Genomic DNA, 25,618 nt, shown 5'->3' with positions numbered 1-25,618 from the left:
CCTTTAAAATACCTCCCCTACTTTTAAGTGGTAAATATTTATCTATTCACATTTTTGCTTTTGAACCGCTAGGTTGGTGGAAGCTGGGCTAAAGGTCATGAGCTCACCCTGACCTGGGTTTAGAACTGTCAATCTTGGATTGACAAGACTTACTGCAGCTGGTGGTTTAACCTTCTGTGCTAAAGCAGGTTAAACTATACAGTACACTGTATATATACAGTATACATCTATACTGTATATGTCACCTATGTTATCTTCTAAACTACCTCAGAAGGAAATGTGGTTATATCATACTCTACTTGCTTGACCCCAATAAAAATACGTAATAAAATTTTTTCATACTTGTGCAGTATGGAAATCTTATGACCTTCCAGATGTTGTTTGACTGCAATCTCCAGCATTACTCACCATTGGCTGTGATGGTTAAGGCCACTGAGAACTGTAATTCAACAGTATCTGGTGATTGATTCCTGCTCCTCAAAACATGTCCTGTTGACTTGGGACTTACTTGAAAGATCTGTAATGTAATATCTTCACATTTGTGAGGTGAGCAGGCAAGTACCTTCTATGTACATACCCTTGGGATATAGGCTTCAGTGTTATGTGCAAAATCAACAGGTGCATGATCTTGCAAACAAACCATTACAAAGATAAGGAGAAGGTCAGAAACAAACCTTAACACTTATTTGGTAGCATGGTAGGTATGATCATTCTCTAGCTCATAGAAGGTTGCTATGCAACACAATATTTATTTAAACTTTTAGAAGTTAACTTAAGCAAGGGATCATAAATAGATAACTACAGTGTGGCACAGATCAAAGGATAAAGTTGTGTTATGAATCATTTATGTCCAGTCAAACAAGCATGGGGAGAAAATAAAATTAGATCTTCCATTTGATTTAAAAATCATTTTTATTGATTTATGCCAGTTTACATCTCTATCATGCATTCTAACAAAGTGCCCTTCCCTGACAACCTAACAGCTGGTGAAAGTGAAAATCAAATTACTTAATTGGAATAGATATATATATATATATGACCTGGTATGCAATAGCAATAGCATTAAGTGTTAGTTTGCATTGAAGCTAATGAAAATAAAATATTTCTTGCAGTACAAGTACAGGAATATAACTTTTAGCATCATTCATATATTCAGAACCGTTGACACCTTTATGCAAGTCTTCTGACAAGTAGGAATCTGTTAAGATAACTGAAGCAGCTACTTGATTACTGCTGGAATATTTCCTTCATAAAATGGTAAGATGTTTAGATGGATGTTTAAAATTCATATAAAATTCACCTCAATAAAATACCTTTTTTCCTTCCAGGAGCTGAGAAAATGTTTACAGTGCAAATAAAACAAAAAACAATGCAGTGACATGTGGCAGAATTTATGTTGCAACAGTAACTGTGATTGCTTTTCTTCTTTCTAATGAATGGCACAAGGTAATTGATTGAAGGAATGGAATGGGGATCTTAAGAAAGCTGTGTCTATTTTTCAACTCACACAACAGTGTAATGAATATCGATTTATTTTCAACTTCATAAGCAACAGCTCTAGCCACATATCAAACTTTCAATCCCAGATATATAAGATTAAACCATGGCAGATAAAGTGGTGTCAAATTGCTATAATTCAGTGTGATTACAGCATGAGATTCTGAAAGCATGCACCAGACGTCATCAGTGGGCCAGGGATGGAAATCATGTTCAGTCTTCCAGATGTTTTTGGACTGCTAGTCTCACAAGACCCAGAAGCCCTAGACAGCACAACCAATACTGTGAAATGCTGAGACTGGACATCTAGAGGGGTGCACCATTCCCAAACTGTTGCAGATAGTTATTTAATGGTCACTTACAGCGCAACATTCTGTATGATCACTGCATGTGAGGATAGTGAATCGTGGTGTGGTTAGAGGTCACTAAATGGATCTTTACTTGCCCAATCTTCTTTAAAGCAAGATTTTCTCCAATTTTCCACTCTTTTGTCCCATCTCCTGCAACTTTACTTTTGTTCTCCCAGTTCAATCCATGAGATGTTTCAATGTCTGTCTTCACTAAGAGTACATCTACACCAATGGTTCTCACCTGTGGGTCCACAGATGTTTTGGCCTTCAACTCCCAGCAGGGCCGTAGCCAGAAAAAATTTTCGGGAGGGGTTTTGAAAATTTCGGGGGGGGGGGGGGTTTGAACCCCTAGCACACACCTCTCCCCGCTACAAACCTGTCAATATCTGCTTGAAATAGTGCCTGGAGGGACTCTTAATGTTTTGTGTCTCATAGACTTAGCATGGGGATTTGGTTAACCAGTTAAAATTCATGAGTAAACCTGGTTTTTTTTATAACCTGAAAAATTTCGGGGGGGGGGGGTTGAACCCCTAAAACCGCCCCCTCGCTACAGGCCCGACTCCCAGCAATTGTAACAGCTGGTAAACTGGCTGGGATTTCTGGGAGTTGTAGGCCAAAACACCTGGGGACCACTGATCTACACTGTAGGATTAATGCAGCTTGACACCACTATAACTGCTCTGGAACAATATGAGGGAATCATGATAGTGATAGTTTTACAAGTTCTTTAGTCTTCTCTGCCAAAGTGTGCCACACCAAACTGCACATTCCTGGATTCACCAGCATTGGACCATGGCAGTTAAAGTGATTATTTTTATTGTGTCAGAAATGAATTGAGGGTACAGTTATAATGTATTTCAAAAGCACAAACAAAGTTAAAACTTGACATTATACTAGTTAAAGTGCTGTCCAATTGCATTCATTTTACAATGTAACTGCACCTTCTTTATAGGAAACAATGGACTGCCGATTAGGAGAAACTACTCCTATTTCATTGGAACAAAGGGCATTACAAGAATGTACCAAATCAGTTAAAATAAATGGAGCAAAACCTGTGCACATAAGAACACAGATCTAATGTCTTTACATGACATTAGAGCATTTTGAAAGTGTCTGACAGGGAAATTTTGTATTTCCCTTTGCTAGCAAATAAAAGTAGACATGGGGCCTATATTTCTTCAGATTACATTTTCTTTTTCTTTTTAAAAATACAATTAAAACACAGAAATTGGAACATTGTAATATTTACAATATTTTGCTCATAGGGTTAGTGTGAGTTTTCTGGTTGCATTAGAGCCAGGTAGGGATTTTCTCCTCTTTAGCTGTTTTTTCCCAACCTAACAAATGGACCTTGAGCTTGTTTGGAGGTTCTAGCAGGGTAACACAGCTATTGTGTCCCAGGGACCAAAGACTGGAGACCTTGGTACAGTCCTATACCTGGGACATCGTCCTCTTCCACCGAGTGCACAGCTTCGGGAGGGACACACAGGAAACAGTGATGGAGGAAGGGGACATCCACCTAGCCAGCCAGATCTGCCAAATCAACCCTGGCGATCAATAGGGTGACAAATATTGCAGCCAGATCACCCTACCCTATAGTAGAGGTTGACTTGATGATTGACTCAAGATGATTTCTGTAAATAGGCTGCCATTTGGCAAGTAGCAAGGAAACCTTGGTGTACACTTGGGACACCTTTTGGGTGCAGAGTAAGGTTCTGGAATGGCATATACAGATTCTGGAACCAGAAGGATAGGGAAAGAATCTACTGTGAGACTGACCTTGGATTTTACTGTCATTCACATTCAGTAAGTGACTGGCCAGGGAGCAAGCCAACTTTTGGATTGCCCTCAGGGCTCAGGTATTTAACCCAAGGGAAGGTTGAGATTATAACCTAGAGTAGATACTGGTTGTCAGATGAATCCACATCAGTTTGTTTTCCTATCTTTCAGCTTTCAGGTTTAATAAACATAAATACTATAAAATGACAAACAAAGTGGCCTTACTTGACCCGCCTTTCTATGTCTGGTCTTGTTATTCTATGGTTGGCTATCACCAGACTGAGCTCATTGTTCTGCATTTGTAGACACAACCAAGCATGAAAAAATACCATATCAGATCTCAGCCATAACCAAACTGGAACAAAATGAAAGCTTTAAAAAGTAGATGTTCAAATTCTTGTTTAAAATTTATCTGGCTTGACTCAATCAGAATTTTCTAAAAAGAATTTAAATGTCATGGACTTGTTTCATAATCTGTCTAATATCAGGATATGCTTTATTTTTAAAGACCAGTAGCCAATGGTTCTCCATGTTTTGAGACTTCATTTTCCAGAATCCTGAAGGCCGAATGAAGGTTTTTGGAGATGAAGTCTGAAATATCCAGAGGACTACTGGTAGAGATTTGCATTATCCTTGAACAGTGGTTCTCAACCTGGGATCCCCAGGTGTTTTGGCCTACAACTCCCAGAAACCCCAGCCAGTTTACCAGCTGTTAGGATTTCTGGGAGTTGAAGGTCAAAGCATCTGGGGACCCATTGGTTGAGAACCACTGTTCTTGAACAAAAGAATGTAAAGTGTTCACTGAATCCTCAACCCAAGAAGTAACCAGACAATCAGCCCAAAGTGATTGAATCAGCTCTGAAGCTGCTTAACCTGGGACAAGCCTGCTTCAATGTAGTCTTGCCTTGGGTTAAGCCAAGTCAGAGAAAAGCCTGAATCCTGACCAAGATTTGGGTTTTCCCTTAACTTTGAGGCTGTCAAGAAAGCTGTGCCAGTTCCTAATTGGAAGTGGCCACAGCTGTCTTGAATGCCATGCTGCATGTCTTGGGCAGCTGAGGACACCAGATGGTAGTTCCCTGTTGCCCTCTGTGTCATTGGCCTTGGCCGTCTTCAACTGCAAGACCCCACTTACCTTCTCTTGGGTCTGCAATCAGAGCACCCACACATTAATGGAGAAGAGGGAGTGGGGGGCGGCGGCTTTCCTCCTTCCCCAATCCCAGTTCCCTTAGTGAGACCAGTTAGGTGGTGGGTGTTGTAGCTGGAGTTAGCCACAACACAGGGGGTGGGTAAGGATCCTTAGGGTGGCTTCCCAGTAGCATTGGAACAGGTTCGCCATGGCCAGACAGTTAGGACTCCTTCCTGCCTCCAAGGCAGTTTTGGGAGTCCCTAAATGGATGCCATATGGGCCTGATCTGCTATTTGGAATGTCAGATTGGGCCCATATAGTGACCAGTGTAGAAGAGTCCAGAGCGCTTCTACTAGCAAAATATTTACAGGACTAGAATGAAGCAGTTTCCTCATAGTTGAGATTTTCCAACACCATTAAAGGGTGAAATTTTTGTACTTATTTTAGTCTTACTACAATACCCTGTTTCCCCTAAAATAAGACATCCACAGAAAATAAGACCTAGTAGAGGTTTTGCTGAATTGCTAAATATAAGGCCTCCCCTGAAAGTAAGACCTAGCAAAGCTTTTGTTAGGAAGCATGCCCACCAAAAAGAACACCAGAGCATGCAGGATCGGTAAATGTACGTACCATAAAGTGTTGTACATGGAAATATTGGTAGTAACAAGAAATTCTTGATAGGATTCACAGTTTTTCTGGTTATGCTAGTTTATGATAACTACTGTACAGTATATAATAAATGTTCATTTTTTTGTTCAACAATAAATGTGAATTCTTCTTCATGGAAAAATAAGACATCCCCTGAAAATAAGACCTAGCGCATCTTTGGGAGAAAAAATTAATATAAGACACTGTCTTATTTTCGGGGAAACACGGTAGCTTCTGCATAAATACACATATTTACTACTGCAGGTGGGATTTTCTTTCTCATGTACCAAAGGTTTCATCTGGGTCATCATCAAAGCTCAGTTATATCATTTAATACTTAATTAACTTCATTATTTCATGATGTTCTCCAGGTCTGCTGTATCATGTGATGCCTCATGGCAGACTCATAAATGACAGCTCCCGGGATTATTATTCTAAGAATTCTTGGGTAGAAAAGGGTGTGTTAAACACACACCCTTTGTATGGCTTTAAGGGAATCATCTTGTGATGAGAAAATGATCTGAAAAAAATCCCTGGCATCCATGTTGAAATTGAATATCATTTCATGGTTTTAGCCATGCTGTATTGGGTAACGCACAAATATTTACAAAGGAAAACAATTCACAAATGATTTTCCTTGAGCATGACAAATGAAAACATATATCCACTGCTGCATCTGACAATACTCTTATTTGCAGGAAGCTGATTAATCATGGTCCCAAAAGAAAAGCAGAACATTGCAAAACTGCAACATGACCTGGTCATATGAGACGTAACACATTCTGATTCATGGACACACCAGTCTTGGATACATTGAATACTCAGAAACATGTTCCATTGATTTTACTAGAATTATATTGATTCTCAATTTGTTATGATTAGAAAGAGTATAGCCTTAAGCACATGTCTATTCCTGGAAACTGCAGGACATAGCCCTCAATGCACTAAGTCATGCTCAGAAAATATGCAGGCTGAATCATTGGTCTTTGATGATATCAGACAGACAGACACATACAAAGAGATCTTGTAGCGCCTAAGGGACTAACTGAAAGCACGCATAAGCTTTTGTAGACTCAGATACAATCTATGAAAGCATATGTGACAAACATCTTTCCCTCGGTTAGTGTCTAAGGTGCTACAACATAGCTTTGTATACTAATGCAGATTGAGGCTATGTCTACATCAGGCAAAATACTCTAGAGTAGTCTGCCCCCAATGTACCATGGGACATTTGGCAGCCCATCAAAAAGACTAGGTGTTACTCTGGAGTTTCTTGGAAGCTCTGTAGTAACCTGTGGTTCTTCTTGTGATGGATTAATGGCTGCAAGAACTGCTTCTACTAAGAAACTGGCCACATGTTGCCTGGAATGCTCAAAGTAGGTTTAAGGTGACAACTGTTGAACCTCTGGAGATGCCAGCCACAGATGCAGGCAAAATGTTGGGAGAGAATGCTACAGAAGCATGGCCATACAGCCCGAAAAACCCACAGCAACCCAATGATTGCAGCCATGAAAGCCTTCAATAACACATTGACAACTTTTTATTTGACCCATTTAGACATGACCTAAGATGCTTAAGGCCTTGAAACAGAAGATAGACATACATGTGTTTAGCTGTCTATGCTTGCCCTCTTGATACCTGGAAGATGCAATGAACATAAAGCCAAGTATTTTTCTTAAAGTGATTCTTATAGGCAGTAACTAATGATGGCCTTCTTCTGGTACATTGGCAGGATTCAACATAACTGGAAGGGGAGTAATCCCTTTTATCTCCATAGCCTTGTTTGCAAGCGCCAAACCAACACTGGAGGCTTGAGAAACCTTTTGCAACCAAGTTTCAGGAAGTTTAGGGCTGGAAATAACCAGGACTCTGAGATAAAGTTGGAAGAGTGTCTGCTGTCCTTTTTTTCTGCTTAGAATTCATTGGCCTCGCCTTGGCTCACCAGACCCCAGACCAATGTACCTCCCCTATTAAAGGCCCTGTCAATGACCAGCAGAACATTGGATTTAGTCCAATGTTTTTAATGTGTGACTATTCAAAGGAGTTGCCTTAAACTGGACTCAAACCATTGAACACATAACATAAACCTACTTCTACATAAAAACGACTTCCTAAAACGTAAATCTTTTTTGCTCTCTACCCTTACTAAGACCTCTTACCAAACCAAAAGCTTCCCAACAAATATGCAGGGACACTGGAAAATGTGTTCCACTGCATGACTAGCAAAGTACATATTTCAGAAACAAGCACAAACTCTCAAGGCCAAAGTGGATTGACTGTTTCATAAACCTTGCAATATGCCTATTGCTCACTCTCAATGAAATCTAAACCATTGCTTTCTGCTTGCATCATCTTGCATTTTCCTTGTATAGTAGCAATGATGTCTTCATACATCAAGACTTCCTCATAGTCATAAGCCCTTGTGAGATCTATCTGCCCTGTTTATCAATCTACTAAAGAAGCTATACCCGACTGGATGATTTTGCTCTATATACACATATTAAAAAACCTTTGAATTGCTCCCAAAATGTTGCAAACACAACCAACATTCTCTGTCTGTACTATTCAAATCTATTGGATCTGGGTGTTGGGGAAGGGGAAGACCACACAGAACATGTTGAATTTCTTCTCTAGTTAACCTGCCATGTGATCAGATCCAGAATCTTGTAAAAAAAAAAGTGTTATTTTTATATTGCCAAAGAACAGCCAAGTCCAAACTTGTTTTCACAAGTTTGTAGATTGCATTAGATAGAACTAAATGTCTGAAAGTTCCAGAATCTCACAATCTGCATGACCAGCCATACAACAACAATATATTCTCCAACTATCCCAAATCCCAGTTCTGGTTAATCCTTCATGATCCCCCTTTTCCAGCTGCTTTTAAAATCTTATAGATTCTGTCTCCCTTTATCTCCATTTGTTCCCTACTTATTTCACTCACTACAGAATGTATTTAACTAGCATATGTAGTTTGTTCTCAATGCAGTAAGTGCGAGAAGAGACAAAGGGGCAAATTGTTGCTTTTCTCAGGATCAGGCAAAAACAAAATTGCTATACCCAGTGCTGGATTTGGGACAAATGAAGTCCTGTGCTAGTGAAGTTATGAGACCCATTATTTGGCCCCCAAAAGAGATAGGCCCAGTAGGCCTACATTGCCGGCTTTGTGGCACACTCCCATAGACTATCAACTCTATCATTATGTCTGGAATCACTTTGAAACAGAATGCTTTCAAATTTACAATTGCACTACATAAACAAAATCCAGCGTTGAAAAAATGCCACAAAGATGCCCCCCCGGCCAACTGGGCCCTGTGCTTAAGTGCATAATGGTAAATCTGGCACTGACTATACTCTCTCCTAGCTTTGCAAGATAGAAAAGTTATAGCTGGCTGAACAAATTTTTTAAATATCACAACTAAGAATATATTTATATTACACAGTTAGACCAGTCTGAACTATTTTCAACTGCCATTGTTCCATCGTAAGGAATCTTGGAATATGTAGTTTGATGACACAGTATTTTGAATTTTCTGCATGGAAATTTCCTTGAGTTACAGCACTACACATCTAGAACAGTTAATACTCTGTATCTTACCATACACAGGGATTATTTAGGGTTTAGCCATGATGTATTGGACTGCTATAATCATGTTGAACAGATACACTCTCTGATATTTAATTGAGGAATGACATTTCCATTGAAAGTAAACCCAGAAATTCCATAAGGCTGTAAAGTGGCCAGAAACGCAGATGGACTCTTAAACCTGCCAGGAATAGGTTGAGAATCAGAAACGGGAATTCTGGGTTTGGGGGCTTGTTTTGAGACACTTAAGGTGATATCCATCATAACTTTGCATATCTGCTTTGTGCTTTCTTGGACTTCTTAACATACATGTGCATGCACAAACCCAAACACTCTCACTGAAAGACAAAGAATATCTTTAAACTGGGATCAAAATGTGTTTGCATTAGTGAGAAATGTGACTCAGTGTCTCAGACACTCTCCTCCATTCTAGAAAACTCTTGATCTGTTGAGACTACATAAAACATGTATTCATGCTGGCTGCCACTTCCCATTTTCAAATTTTCGTGGCATTTAAGACTCATAACATTGCAAGAAGAAAAACTAAGAAGTGATCTTCTGTTTCTCATGTTTGACGCCTCCATCCCTTAGGATGTGGGTTATAGTTGGGGTCAGATATTGACAGGCAGTAATCAGACCTGGAATACATGGAGACCATGTCAGGATCAGTTCGGGCACGTTGGTCATAATATGCATGCTGCAGCCGAGAGCCAGAATGGGCTGTGGAGCTCGGAGCGGACATTGTGCTCTTCGGAGGGTAGACGGTTGCTGAATGACCCCTTCCAATAGATGATAATTTTGTATGGGCACTTGGGGCTGGATGCTCATAAGCCACTTTTTGTTTCCAGTCATCAGGCGGGGCAGGAAGTGTTTTCCTCCGAGCAGCCGACACAACATTTGCTGCAATGGACTCTTGGATGGTTTGTGGGCCAAAAGCATCATCCACAAGTCCAAGAGGAGACTTGGCTGCAGCTTCCCAAGGAGTTAGCCTCTTGCCAGGCTTGTCGGCTCCTGTAGGCATTACTTTACTAAAGTAATCAGGGACAGGTTGGAACATCCCAGGAGAAATAGGCGACATGGATCGCAAAGTGGTTGAAGGAGGCCATCCAGAGATTGACAGAGATCGCTCGCTGCCTCTTCCCTAGAGATAACAAAACAGCAAATGTAATTGCAATGTTGCATTCATATTAAAATAGGTGATCATTCCTTATCTATAATTGTGATAATACAAGTGCAATCTCCCCCCAAATAAGTTGAAAGATTCGAATAGTAGAGAAATGTTGCAGAATTAGAAGGGGGAAATTGAGATTTGCAAGCCCGTGCTTTCACAATGCAAACAGGGATGACAATTGGAGCACCTGACTTAACATTGTAATTTTAATGACATTTGTAACTCTGATTAAATTATCACCATTATATCTATTATACATTTCAATATAATCACATTTTCTTAGCCTTCAAATAATCATCATAGCTACTAATAGCTGTTAATCAGTGTACAATGTTTTAATGACATCCTATGCAGTTGGCCTTCCATATCCATGGATTATTTAGCCACAGATTAATTATCAACAGCTTGGAAAAGGAGCCCCTGGTGGCACAGTGGGTTAAACTGCTGAACTGCTGACCTTGCTGAACAAAAAGACAGCAGTTCGAATCTGAGGAACGGGGTGAGCTTCCACTGTTAGCCCCAGCTTCTGCCAACCTAGCAATTCGAAAACATGCAAATGTGAGCAATAATAGCACTCCATGCAGTCATGCCAGCCACATGACCTTGGAGGCATCTATGGACAATGCTGGCTCTTTGGCTTAGAAATGGAGATGAGTACCACCTTCCAGAGTTGGATATGATTACACTTAATATCAGGGGAAAACCTTTACCTTTACCTAGCTTGAAAAAAAATATAAATAAATAAGCCTTAATTTTTCTTTTTATGTAAGTGGCACCACACTATTATGCCATTGTATATAATAGGAACTGAGCATCCGTGGATTTTGGTATTCACGGGGTCCTGGAAACAAACCTCAGTGGACTCATAAAGTCCAATGTATACAGTACATCTCCTTGTATCCACGAGGAATATACTCCTGATCTTACCAAGAAAGCAGAAAACTGTACACCCTATTGAAGTAAATTATTTCTGTCAGACGTTACAATAGAATTACCCTAGAAGACCTAGAAAATTCCTAGGAAAGATCTTGACTTGGAATTTGCTGGGTACTCCAGGACCACTCTTTGATAATTTCTACTATAAGCATATCACAAAATCACATGAAGAACCTAGATAATTCCTAAAGAGAACATATTTTGTCAGTGGCAGGTAAGTAAAACTGAGAGTACTGGCCTTGTGGGTATGGTCTCATAATGTAATTGCTGCCTCTCCTGCCAATTGGTTCTGTTATGGTTTAGCAGCTACACTAGATATAGATAGATAGATAGATAGATAGATAGATAGATAGATAGATAGATAGATAGAAAAATAGATAGATAGATAGATTACATGCACTTCCCAAATTTCCTGATTCCCCCAATTAGGTCTCCGAGATTTAAGGGCCAGACCCTTCTTCTCCAATTCTCAGAAGGGCTGGGAATTACAGGGTAAGAGCAATATCTTGGTATGTGTGTTTTTACATTTTCCTAATTTCTTATATTTGAATTTTTATATTTAACTGCCATACTCTAGATCAGGGGTCCTCAAACTTTTTAAGTGGAGGGCCGATTCATGGTCCCTCAGATTGCTGAGGGGCCAAATTATCATTTGAAAAAAGAACTGAACAAATTCCTATGCTCACTGCACATGTCTTATTTGTAGTGCTAAAAAAAACCCCCAGCAACAATTACTTACTTACTTATTTATTTATTTATTACATTTATACCCCACCATCTCTCACCCCGAAGGGGACTCAGAGCAGCTTACAAGTTGTATGTACATACAATATATTATATTATTAGCATAGCACAATATTAGCATTATATATTACTATATTGTACTATACCATTATACCGTAATATTATTAGTAATATTACATTTAATATATAATATATAAATAATGTTATTATATTATACAATATTATTATATTGTATTATTATTATTAGCAACCCTGAGTCCCCTATTGGGTGAGAAGGCCGGGGTAGAAATACTGTAATAAATAAATACATATTATATTGTATTACATTATAATATTATTATCAATATTATATGTATACACAATATATTATATTATTACCATATCATTCATTTACAATATTTCATTTACAATATTAGTAAATGAAAGAACAATACAATATTTAAAAATAAAAATAATTTTAACCAACATACTGTAAACTTATCAGGATTTCAGTGGGAAGTGTGGGCCTGCTTCTGGCCAATGAGATTATCAAGTAGGATTGTTGTTGTTGTGCCTTCAAGTCATTTCAGACTTTGGGCAAGCCTAAGTCTAAAACTGAGGGCGGGGGCCAGGTCAATGGCCTTGGAGGGCCTTAGTTTGGGGACCCCTGCTCTAGATTTTGAGTATATAGTGTTTAATGGCATCAACCTTATTGTCATCACTAGGGTTCCCCTCTTGTAACATCACTAAAGGTCATCCCTATATTTGAGGTTTTGCCCAGAAATCTCAAGGCCTAGGATAGTCTTGACATGCCAATTCTATCCCCAACTTCTTCACCTATCCCCAAATTACAGTTTTGTTCATAAGGTTTCCTTATGGACTGATCACTGTTCATGGAATGGGATCTTAACACCACAGATTCCTCCCAAACCACTCATTAAAAAAACTGCCCCAAAATCCAGGTCAAAGCCACAATAACACTTCTTCTCATTTGTATGATCTCTTCTTATTCTAAATGGGGAAGTGGAAGCACTCACTGAGTCACCAGGGTTTTGTTGAATTAGTCCCAGTGCCCACCACATTTGCCTAAAGGTAAAGGTTTTCCCTTGACATTAAGTCTAGTTGAGTCTGACTCTGGGGTTGGTGCTCATCTCAATTTCTAAGCCAAAGAGCTGGAGTTGTCCGTAGACACCTCCAAGGTCATGTGGCCATTATGACTGCACGGAGCACCGTTACCTTCCCGCCTGAGTGGTACTTATTGATCTACTCACATTTGCATGTTTTTGAACTACTAGGTTGGCTGAAGCTGCGGCTAACAGCGGGAGCTCACCCCGCTCCCTGGATTTGAACCACCAACCTTTTGGTCAGCAAGTTTAGCAATTCAGAAGTTTAATCTGCTGCGCCACCAGGCGCTCATTTATTGGTATGGGTAGGAGAACTATTATGTTTGTTATTCATTTGGACTATTTGTGGAGCTTAATGCAAAATAAATGCCATTTAATATGATTAAGAAAAGATTAAAATGAAAGCAAAAAAACAAAGAAAAAGTCAGATCTATCCTAATTGTGGACATTTATTTGCCGCCACTATGATCCTCTACTTAACCCTGCTTCTTTTTCAGAAAGGCTATGCCCTGATAATTTCAGAACACTCTGACCCACTTATAGGAGCAATCCATTCACAAATCCTAATCTTCTTAGGAAATGAACAGTCTCATTCATAAATTCACCGTGTGACAAACGCTTCTGCTACAACAGACTGTGTTCATTCATTCACTCACTCACTCATTCATTCTTTTATTAATTTGTATACATCATAGGCCTTTTCTACAAACATTTCCTATTGTGCTGAGCTATTGTGAGTCAAGCTAAGCATACAAAGAGGTCTCTTCAGGACGGATGAAGACAAAAAGGCTCATCCTCCAAGTGTGATCCGAATTTTAAATCAACATTTGTCTCTTTCCCAATGTGTGAATTACACCAAAGCGGGTAACTGTTGCCACCTGTGGGATGCATTTGACTTCTACAAGTCCTTGGAGGACTGGACTTACAGGAAAAAAACAACAACATTTGACCCCAAATATCCTTTAGGGACCTGGGACATTTTTACCATATTTTTTACACAACCTCAGACTTTCTTTAGACACAGAGATACCGGTTCTTCTTACAACAGAAAGAGATGAATATGTCATTTTCCTTTTCCTTCCTCTCTTAGAAAGGGCCTCTCCTGGGTGTCATAAAAGTGACAAAAATGTTCTCTGTATCCACTTAAGGACATTTGGGGCCAAACATTCATAATAGGTGGCCTGGGGCCCTCTAAAAGTTTCACAAGTTTTACCTATCCTTTATAATTGACCATGTCCACCTTGAAGTTCTGTTTACTGGTACAGTAGAGTCTCATTTATCCAACATAGATGGGCTGGCAGAATGTTGGATAAGCGAATATGTTGGATAATAAGGAGGGATTAAGGAAAAGCCTATTAAACATCAAATTAGGTTATGATTTTACAAATTAAGCACCAAAACATCATGTTTAACAACAAATTTGACAGAAAAAGTAGTTCAATACGCAGGAATGCTACATAGTAATTACTATATTTATGAATTTAGCACCAAAACATCACAATGTATTGAAAACATTGACTACAAAAACTTTGACTACTAAAAGGCAGACTGCGTTGGATAATCCAGAACATTGGATAAGCAAATGTTGGATAAGTGAGACTCTACTGTATTTGAATCCTTGGAGCATATTGATTTGGATTTGTAATTTTGTGTCTTTTTAAAATACAGTAGAGTCTCACTTATCCAACATAAACAGGCCAGCAGAATGTTGGATAAGTGAATATGTTGGATAATAAGGAGGGATTAAGGAAAAGCCTATTAAACATCAAATAAAGTTATGATTTTACAAATTAAGCACCAAAACATCATGTTGTACAACAAATTTGATAGAAAAAGTAGTTCAATATGCAGTAATGCTAATTTAGCACCAAAATATCAGGATGTATTGAAAACATTGACTACAAAAATGCGTTGGATAATCCAGAATGTTGGATAAGTGAGTGTTGGATAAGTGAGACTCTACTGTATAATTGATCTGGGCTATGTTGATTATGTTGAACTTTCTTGTGTAGTGTTTTTTGACAAATGAATGTTTTTTATGTTCATGTTGGAATCTGCCCTGAGTCCTCTCGAGGAGATGGAGCGGTATATAAATAAATTATTATTATTATTTTATTATGACACAGCAAACAAGATAGATATGCTGGATTTCGTATCATAAAATCACAAGTCGAACACTTCCCAAGTGTCTAGGACTTATTATTATTATTATTATTATTATTATTATTATTATTATTATTATTATTATTATTATTATTATTATTATTATTATTGAAGCCCATTGGCCACTCTTTAGCTGTTGCTGAGTTACACTAGTCCAAGCATATGCATGTGCCACTCTCAACCCCTAAATGCCTGCTGTCTGAGGCACCCAACTTGCATTGCCTAATTATAGAGTTTGCCCTGGGAGATATTAGTGGAAGATGTGTGCAACCTTTCCAGCTCTAAGGACTGTATCCCATGGCAGTCAACAGTGGGGCTTAGCAGCTGCATTCATTTGCACCTGCATGTATGCATGCCATTCTGCAGCATCCTCCACTTAACTTCATGTTTACTTGCAGCACTCTTTGGAGAATGGGGAACAATGCTTTCCTATTTGAATGGGACCCACCAGCATTAGGAGTTGTAGAGGAACCAGCTGGAAGTTACTAGTTAACCTAAAGCCACACGTGCTGGATCCATGTTATAAGCTAACACTATGGTAAAATAACTGAATCTAAACAGACCTGAATTAATGGGTAAACTCAGGAACATTTTATGTCTTCCTCAGAATATGTATTCTGTAGTTAATTCTTTTTTTTCTTAACAGACCAAGAGAACATGATGCGTAATTCTACTACTACTTTTATGTTGTCTAATGAGTCTGTTTATTATGCGAAGTCTCTGAGCACATTTATTTACAAAAAAATTAGAATGTCATGGAATCACACTGGAGACCTAAAGAGAACACGTCTTTAGGCATTTTCTAGGTCCTCCAGAGTGATACTATGGTATGCTTTGGCCAGAAACCCCAGACATTATTTCAGGTAAGAAAAAATAGGGTTCCAGATTACGTGGGAATTGTATTTATGCACAGGATCCTAGAACAAATCCCTTGCATAATACATGGACCAACTTGTACATTACGTTGTCGAACTTGTTGTCTAGAATAATGGACTTGCTGTCTAGAATAATTCTGGTATGTCCAATTAGTGTATGGGCCTGTGATTTTGTTAGTCATTCTGTCCTTAAGTAGTAGATCATTTTGAAGTACGCTTTCTAGGATCACCACAACTGTCTACCACAATTAATTATCACCTAAAAAATGAATATTGCTTTGCTGTTTCAACCCATTGCAAGACGCGAGGCGGGGTGAGCTCCCGTCCGTCAGTCTAGCTTGCTGGGACATGAGAAGAGTCTCCCAGCAAGATGGTAACACATCTGAGCATCCCCTGGGCAACGTCTCTGTAGATGGCCAATTCTCTCACACCAGAAGTGACTTGCAGTATGTTCTCAAGTCGCTTCTGACATGATAAAATAAAAACCGCATTGCTGATCAGACATACATTTATACAAAACCTGTAGAAGATCTTAAGACCCACAAGATCACAAACAATTCTGCTTTGGAAAACACCCTCAAATTACATCTTCTGTTACAGTTGCCATACGTTAAAGTGAACTTGATGGCAAGTTTTTAAAGGGGGAATATATTATTCAGAATATCAATATTCCAGTGGGAGCTGTGAAATTTCACCTTGTTTTAGAAAAGCCATAGCCTTTTAAATCCAGAATTAAAATGTAATGATCTGTCTCAGTGCAGCCCCTCCAACATTTCATAAATGGAAACCAGATATATGTGGACAAGCAACATCAGAAAGCCTATAGACTTAAGTAACACATTAAAAAGAAGAAGGTCACTGTAACCCAAATGAGGAATCTCCTCTTTTCCTATTTCCCTTTAGCGTCTATGGAAGGAAAGAGGAAATTGGCAAAGAGAAACCTAAAAAAATCAAGTTGTGGAGAATCACAAAAGTAAATGAATGACCTCATTGCACAATCATAGCTCAGTGTTGATGCAATCACTGTACTATAGGCATGACATGAGGTCATCATGACACACTGACCTTTGTGTTATGTTTTCACAGTATATTTCCCAGATAAAGCTACATCACGTCATAGGAGAATTTCCTGCATTTACTCAAGCTAGAGTGAAGCAACCCTATTTGCTTGCTAGCTAATTCATCATGAATAATGGCTGCAACATTTTGTCAGCTGCTTTTAAATGTGGTTTTTCAATGGGGCCCATGTGATGTGGAACCTGCCTCTCCTACCTGACAATCCAGGTCCCAGAGAAAGGAAGATCTTATTTTTATTAAAAAGCACGATCTCATGTATACTCTCCATCTTCTAAAATGTTGCAAACCACTGATCTTGTTTATATTGACTTTGTCTTCTAAGGATGTAGTTTATTTAAAGCACACAACAAACTTCTACCTTCTACAGCAGTGGTTCTCAACCTTTTTAATGCCACGACCCCTTAGTCCAGTTCCTCATGTTGTGGTGACCCCCAACCATAAAAATTATTTTCATTGCTACTTCATCACTGTCATTTTGCTACTGTTATGAATCGTAATGTAAATATCTGATAAGCGGGATGTATTTTCATTCACAGGACCACATTTGGCACAAATACCCGATACGCCTAAATTTGAATATTGGTGGGTTTGGGGGGGATTGATATTGTCATTTGAGAGTTGTAGTTGCTGGGATTTATAGTTCACCTACAATCAAAGAATACCCTGAACCCAGCCCACAATAGATCTGCACCAAACTTGGCACACTACCTACACGGCCAACACTGAATACTGGTGGGGTTGGGGGTAGGCTGTTTTTGAATTCTGGGAGTTGTAGTTCACCAACACTCAGAGAGCACTCTGTACAAAACTGGTGATGGAACTAGTAAATTAGCCACACATGCCCAACATGCCCAACTTTAAATACTTTTGGGGTTTCGAGGGGACTGACCTCAGAGGTTGGGAGTTATAGTTCACCCACATCAACAGAATTTGCTGTCTGTTTCTAAAAAGGGAGAGGACAGGCAGAGAGATCTTTGGCCTTCTCTGCCAAAGGGGTTCCTAAGCATCAGAAATATGTGTTTTCTGGTGGTCTTTGGCGACCCGTCTGACATTCCCCCACGACCCCCCCAGGGTCCCGACCCCAGGTTGAAAAAGGCTGTTCTACAGTCATCTCTCTACATTTCCAGTTTTGACTTTTATGGATATGATTATTCATGGACTTGCTTAAAAATGTTCTCCTGGGAATCTCTAGGTCCTCCAGTGTGACCTTACAGTCAGCATCCTCCAGTCATGCTGAAAGTCCAAGAGACTCCTAGAAAGAATGGCTCTCTAGGAATCTTTAGGTCCCTTGATGTGATTTTAATGTTCAGCTTTCAATGGAAGTTGATCATAAAATCATCTAGGACAACCTAGAAATTCAGAGAAACATGTTCTCTCAGTTACAAAATAGCAATTTCTTTGTTTTTCATCTTCATGGGGCTTCTGTGGCCCTAACACCAGGGCTGACTGTACATTGTCTTAAACCATCTGTGGAAACATAACCAGTTTCAAAAGCTCTGTGAGGAACTCTTGTTCCAAACTAACCATATCAAGACTCTTCATTTCATCCCTGAACTGAACTTTAAAACTATGGAAAGTTATCTGAGCTGAGACTATTGATATGAAGAAATGATGCTATACAACCACTCTTATCATCAATAGTAGTCTCGAAATGTTGCCATTTGAGGATCATATGGAGAAGAAAAGTAAATAAATCCCAGGGTGCATCTATATCAAGCGTGGACAAACTTCAGCCCTCCAGGTGTTTTGGACTTCAACTCTCACAATTCCTAACAGCTGGTAGGCTGTTAGGAATTGTGGGAATTGAAGTCCAAAATACCTGGAGGGCCAAAGTTTGCCCAGGCCTGATTTAAATAGTAGAATCAATGCACTTCAGCACCATTTTCACTGCCATGACTCAATGCTATGGAATCATGACAGTTGTAGTTTCAATACTCTTCTCTACCAAAGAGTGCTGGTGCCTCACAGAATTACAACTTTAATGATTTTCAAGTATTGAACCATGGTAGTTAAGGTGGTATCAGACTGCCTTAGTTCTACAGTTTAGATACAGCCCCAAACAGCTCAGATTGTCAATCTTCCAACTGTCTAGTAAAGCTGCACATTTAACAGTATCTTAAGACTTCATCACATGCAATACAATCAGCGTTTCTACACATTTAAGAATTGGCAACACACAGAGCCCATCACATGACGTAAGCTTCAACTATGGGTTCCAGGTATTTCACCATTTCTAAAGTTTGGGTTTTTCCCCCACAATTCCTAAGTTGATTGGTACTAAACTTCTTTTTAAATTTCTTGCAAAGAGACATGTAAGAATGCCCAATTTAACATGGGGTGGGAATCCCCCGTTGCCTGTTTGTAAAGGATTTGAGATGGGCAGTATTGTTTCCTTTCTCCTGCCATTACCATTTTGGGACTGAGGTTGAAGGAACATTAATAGATCTTTTTTGAAATGTAAAATAAATAGATTTTGCTTTTTAATTGAGAGATATCCATGCTTATAGTAAATGAAATATGCCTTATTCTTCAGGGGATTATCATGGCATCTTCACCTTTCATTCAAAAGTATCATGTTTCAACTGGCCTTTTGTTGCCAAAAGAAGAGTAAGCATCGGCTCCATTTTGACTCCTCTACAATAACAGAAACAACTGGAATACTTCCCCAGGAGACAGCTGCCTCAAGTGTTAAAACACGCATGCTCGCAAAATAGAATAAAACTCATTAATGGAATCTTGCGTTAAGTATTTCCATAAATCAAAACACATAGGATTTTTAAATATCCAAAGAAAATGGAGTAGGAGACAGTGGGAGGAGAAATATGTCACCAGTGTGATGGCACATCAAATGGATAAAACTTAAAGAAAGCAGAGGAAAGAATTGGGTGTGATGGGGTAGGAAAATCTTCCATTTAATTTCAAAATGGGGCTTGGTGAAGCTTAAGGGAAAACCAACAATCTCAAGCATTTTACTTATCCTATGGGATCAAGTCCTTATTCTGCAGAAATTAAGCAGTGGTAACATTGGTCTCTCTACCAGTATCAAGCCAACAGCAAGAGCTGCTTGAAAAGTCAGCAACCAGGTGTGCCTGGTGCTGTGATTTGAGTGTCAGGCTAGGATTCTGGGAGTCTGTGGCCTTCTACACTGCCATAAAATCCAGATTTTCTGCTATGAACTGGATTATATGGTAGTGTAGACTCATGTAATCCAGTTCAAAGCAGATAATGTGGATCTTCTTTGATAATGTGGACTACATGGCAGTGTAGAGGGACCTGTGTTATTCCTCTTTCACATCTTCTAAATATCTTCTTTTAAAATCATTTAATAAGCCAACCCTAAATAAAAGGATGTTCATACCGCCACCTTCTGGACACACATAGTAATACCACACACGGATGATTCCATTACAATCCAGTAACAGGTGCAATCGGTCACAGCTTCAGAGTTTGGCCATAAATTGGTTGACATTTTGTATTAAGAGCTGAAACATTCCCAAACTGTTACAATATGAAAATAATTGACCATGTTATGTTAGGAATGTTAGGAATTACTTAACGTTACCTAATACTATTAGGCATTGCCACAATATTGGAAGGTCAGCATAGGAACCCCTACATTTGCATGACTTTAAATCATCCAAATTTAGTTGGGCAACTGTGGGCCTCTACATTTGAGGTAGGGTTTATATGGTTTTTGAACTAAGGTTTCTGTTCTGGGAAATTACTTCCTCCAACAAAATGTAAAGCAACCTCATTGACTTTTGTTGGTCTACTTTGCCTCTTCCAGTGCATAAATTCATTTCCAAACAATACACTTTTCTCTTCCAACCAAACAGCCCCCCAGCAATACACTGGATAAATATTTCAAATAGAAATACAGTAGAGTCTCACTTATCCAACATATACGGGTCAGCAGAACGTTGGATAAACGAATATGTTGGATAATAAGGAGAGATTAAGGAAAAGCCTATTAAACATCAAAATAGGTTATGATTTTACAAATTAAGCACCAAAACATCATGTTATACAACAAATTTGACCAAAAAGGTAGTTCATTACACATTAATGTTATGTAGTAATTACTGTATTTATGAATTTAGCACCAAAATATCACAATGCATTGAAAACACTGACTACAAATATGCGTTGGATAATCCAGAATGTTGGATAAGTGAGATTCTACTGTAATAATTTTACTGCTATATTCTAATGAGGCTGGATCTACACTGCCCTATACCCCAGGATCTGATCCCAGATTATCTGCTTTGAACTGGATTATATGAGTCTACACTGCCAGATAATCTGAGATAATCAGACCAAATGAGGGTGTGCCTTGTGACACCTACTTAATAGCTTGCATAGCCATCCTGATATGCCATCTAAAGACACTATGTAGACTATTGATCTGCTTCTCCAGCAAGATTTTTAAACATTTTTTTTGGTGAAGGAATTTTGGTTTTGAAAGCTGAGATTTTTGCAGCTTTATTGTTAACCCCTAAAAAGTATGAACTCAATGTTTTTCAGAATCTGTTGTTTGGTCAACAGGATTCCCCTTCTATTTGGTGTTCCTGGGCATCTCTAACTACAAAACTTCTGTAATTAACTGCAATTAGAATCTGAATTTATAACAATCTTGTCCTGCGTGCATGCACGAGAGAATCATGCACCACTTCTGGACTCCCTTATGCTCCCTCTCAATCCGCTTAGTCTACAGGAGACTAAAGGTACAGTTTTTAAAATCAGACACCATTTCTGGTCTTTTTTACACTGCTTCTAAAACTGCTTAGTACTCTAGAAGAGACCCAAGAGACTGTTCTTAAATCAGACACCTCTTCTGGGCTCCTTTACACTTCCCCTCAATCTGCTTACTCTTGAGGAACAAGGAGGCATCATTCTTAAGACAAACCCCCTTTCTTCTCAATCTCATTTCTCTCAAACATGGAGGTCAAAAACAGTTAAAAACTTAGCAGTAATGCAATTTCGAAAGCCAAGATTACAATGAACAAGAAATGACAGGAAAAACAAAGTCGTAATATTTTGAGATTTCAGTATTTCTAATGACTCAACTAATTTAAAAATACCATGCTCGTGAAGCAGGATTTTGGGATAGAAATGTCAATGCTTGGTGGGAGACCGCCCATAGGAACACCCATTATCCATGTCACTGAGGCGAGATTTGTGTTTCTCCTAGACATGTCTAGCACTTCTAAAAAAGGTCACCTATGTTTTATATGTGAAATCCTTATAATGATTGTAAAGGTAAAGGTAAAGGTTTCCCCTGACGTTAAGTCCAGTCATGTCTGACTCTGGGGGTTTGGTGCTCATCTCCATTTCTAAGCCGAAGAGCCAGCGTTGTCCGTAGACACCTCCAAGGTCATGCGGCCAGCATGACTGCATGGATTGTATGTCCCTCTAATAGTAATATAGTTTAGCAATAGCCCAGGAGATGTGCAACTAACTTTCACACATGTAAGCCAGCATTGGCAGAAGTGTTGTTCTGATCTCTAAAAGACATCTTTGCACTCAGCTTTCCTGATCTTTGAACATAAGCTTTAACACATTGAATGTAATCAACATCTAAACAGTTATTTAATCATGCACATCCAGCCAATTAGTCAAAATGTGACCTTCTTGCATATAAGAGCCTTAAAGTGTCTATGATATTGTTTGGACAGAAGGTCTGAATGGAGTTTAAAGGTAACTAAATCTTATTTCAGGCTTTGGACCACAGTGCAACTTCAACCATTATCTTAGGGTCCATCTGTGTTTTGGAAGTAACTGAGCTACATCACAGGATTGTAGAAAGAATGAAAAAAGGATTTCAAAGCATGTAGAATAATGACAATAGCGCTCAATAAATTACAACCAGGATACCACCTTGGCTGGAGATTCTTGACCTACTAGCTATGTCCCAAATCACCATCACTATTGAAACCATCTCCACTGATAGTAAAGATGACAAAAAGGACTCTCAGGAAAGGTGGGAGTGAAGGTTCTTTTGGGGGCAGGAAGCATTGCTATCAAAGCATGTAATTCCCCTTGCCCTCTAAACTATTTATTGAGAGGGGGACTTGAAAAGATAACCACTAGCATTTCTTAATCCAAGTGATCAGTCACAGAAAGATCTCCAGTTCTAAAACTGTCATCAGTATATCTACCATTCACTGTTGCAATGCTTATTTCACATTCTGTCTTTGGACATAATTGTGAAGTTTGTTTCTAAAAGGTACCAAATCCATCTGAACAAATTTTACAGGAATAAAAAAAAAACTTTCTGAGGATATGCATTATTTGGCTATAAAATGCAATTTTGATACATTTTGATAGTATTCATCTGTACATAATATTCTACTCCTAGCCAACCATGTGCCGTGACCTAGAACTCGGTTTTCAAATTTTGTTTTTAGACTTGGTACCTTTAGGAAACAAACTTCCTAATAGTTTCCTTGACTCAAGAAAGCTGAATTCCTCTATTAAAAGAAATGGGTGATTATGCCTCTTCAGAATACCCAAGTACAATCAGTCCATGGATTTTGCATCCATGGATTCAATCAACCATGGTTTAATTGTTTTATTTACATCCAAAATGTAAACTTATGCATTCTCCCACTGTTATATATATAAAGGATACCATTTTACTACATTATTGTATACAATGGGATTTGAGCACCCACTGTTTTTTGTATTGATGAGGAGCCTTGGAACCAAACTTAGTAAATACTGAGAGCCGGCTATACTCTTGATTTTGTGGCTTGTGTAAAAAGTGTTCAGTATATCATAAGCTGCTAGCATAGTAATATTGCATCTATCACAGGCATGGGCAAACTTTGCCCCTCTGGATGTTTTAGACTTCAACTTCCATAATTCCTAATGGCCGGTAGGCTGTTATAAATTTTGTGAGTTGAAGTCCAAAACACCCAGAGGGCCAAGGTTTGTCCATGCCTGATCTATCATCAAGTTACGAATCTACAGAATTTGCTGCCTCCACATTCCACATGCCTGCTAAAACTTGGACTGAAAACTACACAATTAAATTAGATTAAATTAGATTAGATACACAATCTAAACTGGAAGGTTAACTGGTAGAGTTCATGGAGATTGTGTGCATGAAAGAAATGATGTTTAATCCCGACAATTTAAAGCAGGGGAAGAGGAGAGTAGTGGAGGTCCACTTAGGAGCAACATTGATTTATATCTATTTAATATTAAAATCCCAACCCTAGAGGGTTAAAGTTATTTGTTCCTTGGAGTTAAATGTTTGCAACATAAATCTTGATGCATACAGAAGTAAAATGATCTCCCAGTGTTATTACTGGAATCAGTGCCATTGTCTCACTCTCTGGCATTCTCACCTTTTCAGAATATACAGAGAGATTCTTCTCTGAAAAGTTGGAGCAGCTGAGCATCTCTGTAATCCAGATAGCTTTTTGAGGTGAGGGGCCGCATACTCTGTGTAAGCAGTTCTCTCTCACAGCCAAGTTTACTGTTATTTCTCTGTGCCTTCAGAGGCCTTGACTGGGTTCTTCTTTCATACAGCTATATAACATTAGGTGTTTGAGAACATTTTTTTCTCTTTATGTGTCTGTTTTTGTAATAAGGCCAAAAAAACTCCTAACCTTTAATTCAAATCTATTTCCACTTTAATTACCATTATGCAAGCTATGGTGAATTTTGGTTGTGGCGTTTTAGTAATTGTCTCATTCAAGTGATTTTTATTAGTGGCTTTATTTTGTCTGTTCTCATGGTAGCAATTTTGCCAGCTAAATTCTTGGATTTCGTAATTTGTTTGCTGTGGCACCTAGCTGCTAGGCTGGTTTATTTTTGTCTGGACTGTGACATTTTATGTATCAAATCTTTTCCGTTATAGGTATCTGGCTTATATTTGTATATATATGGTATGTGTTTGTTTATAATTACGATTTTGTCATAATTGCTGTAAATGACTAATACTTTGTTTCCATAATTGTGCTGCACTATAAAGACTAACATCTATTATAATCTAAATTTCTAGGGACTGAAATATCCCATCAAGCAAGATCAAGTGCACATTGATTTAAATTTAATCTTCCTCAAACCTTTTGTTGGTTATTGGTGATTATTTCATATTACTACAATTTTATTTCTTTTTAGAATTCATTAGAATGGTAAAATTAATGCAGCTTAACATCACTTTAACTGTCATGGCTCAATGCTAGGGAATTCTTAGGCCCCATCTGCACTGCCATATAAAATCCAGATTATCTGCTTTGAACTGGAATATATGGCAGTGTAGGCTAATATAATCCAGTTCAAAACAGATAATCAAAGCAATGTAGATGGGACCGTAGAGTTGTAGCTGTACAACATCTCTAACCTCCTCTGCCAAGAGTGTGCTGGTACTTCACCAACTAATAACTACATATCCAATGATTCCATAGCATTGAGCCATGACTGTTAAACTGGTGTCAAACTGCATAGTTCAGATGCCCCCATAGAAACATCTCTAAAAACTTTCCAAGTCTCAAGATAATTTATTTTCTAATAAAGAACTTTATCTGGCACTGAAGGCAGACAGTACTGTTCAATT

General features: G+C 38.6%; 1 protein-coding gene across 1 annotated transcript in view; it reads right to left on the bottom strand.

Annotated features, from left to right (window-relative positions):
* Positions 1-893: 893 nt before the first annotated feature.
* synpo2 (synaptopodin 2) overlaps positions 894-25,618 on the bottom strand; it is a 142,673-nt gene continuing 117,948 nt past the window's right edge. The window contains exon 5 of the mRNA XM_003221811.4: positions 894-10,124. Coding sequence (XP_003221859.3) covers positions 9,549-10,124 — 576 coding nt within the window. The 3' untranslated portion in view covers positions 894-9,548. The remainder of the gene's footprint in view (positions 10,125-25,618) is intronic.

The sequence above is a fragment of the Anolis carolinensis genome, chromosome 5 (genome assembly GCF_035594765.1).
Source record: "Anolis carolinensis isolate JA03-04 chromosome 5, rAnoCar3.1.pri, whole genome shotgun sequence".
In the NCBI taxonomy this organism is placed as follows: domain Eukaryota; kingdom Metazoa; phylum Chordata; class Lepidosauria; order Squamata; family Dactyloidae; genus Anolis; species Anolis carolinensis.
The sequence above is the reverse complement of the archived record's forward strand: the minus strand, read 5'-3'. Positions and strand labels throughout refer to the sequence as shown.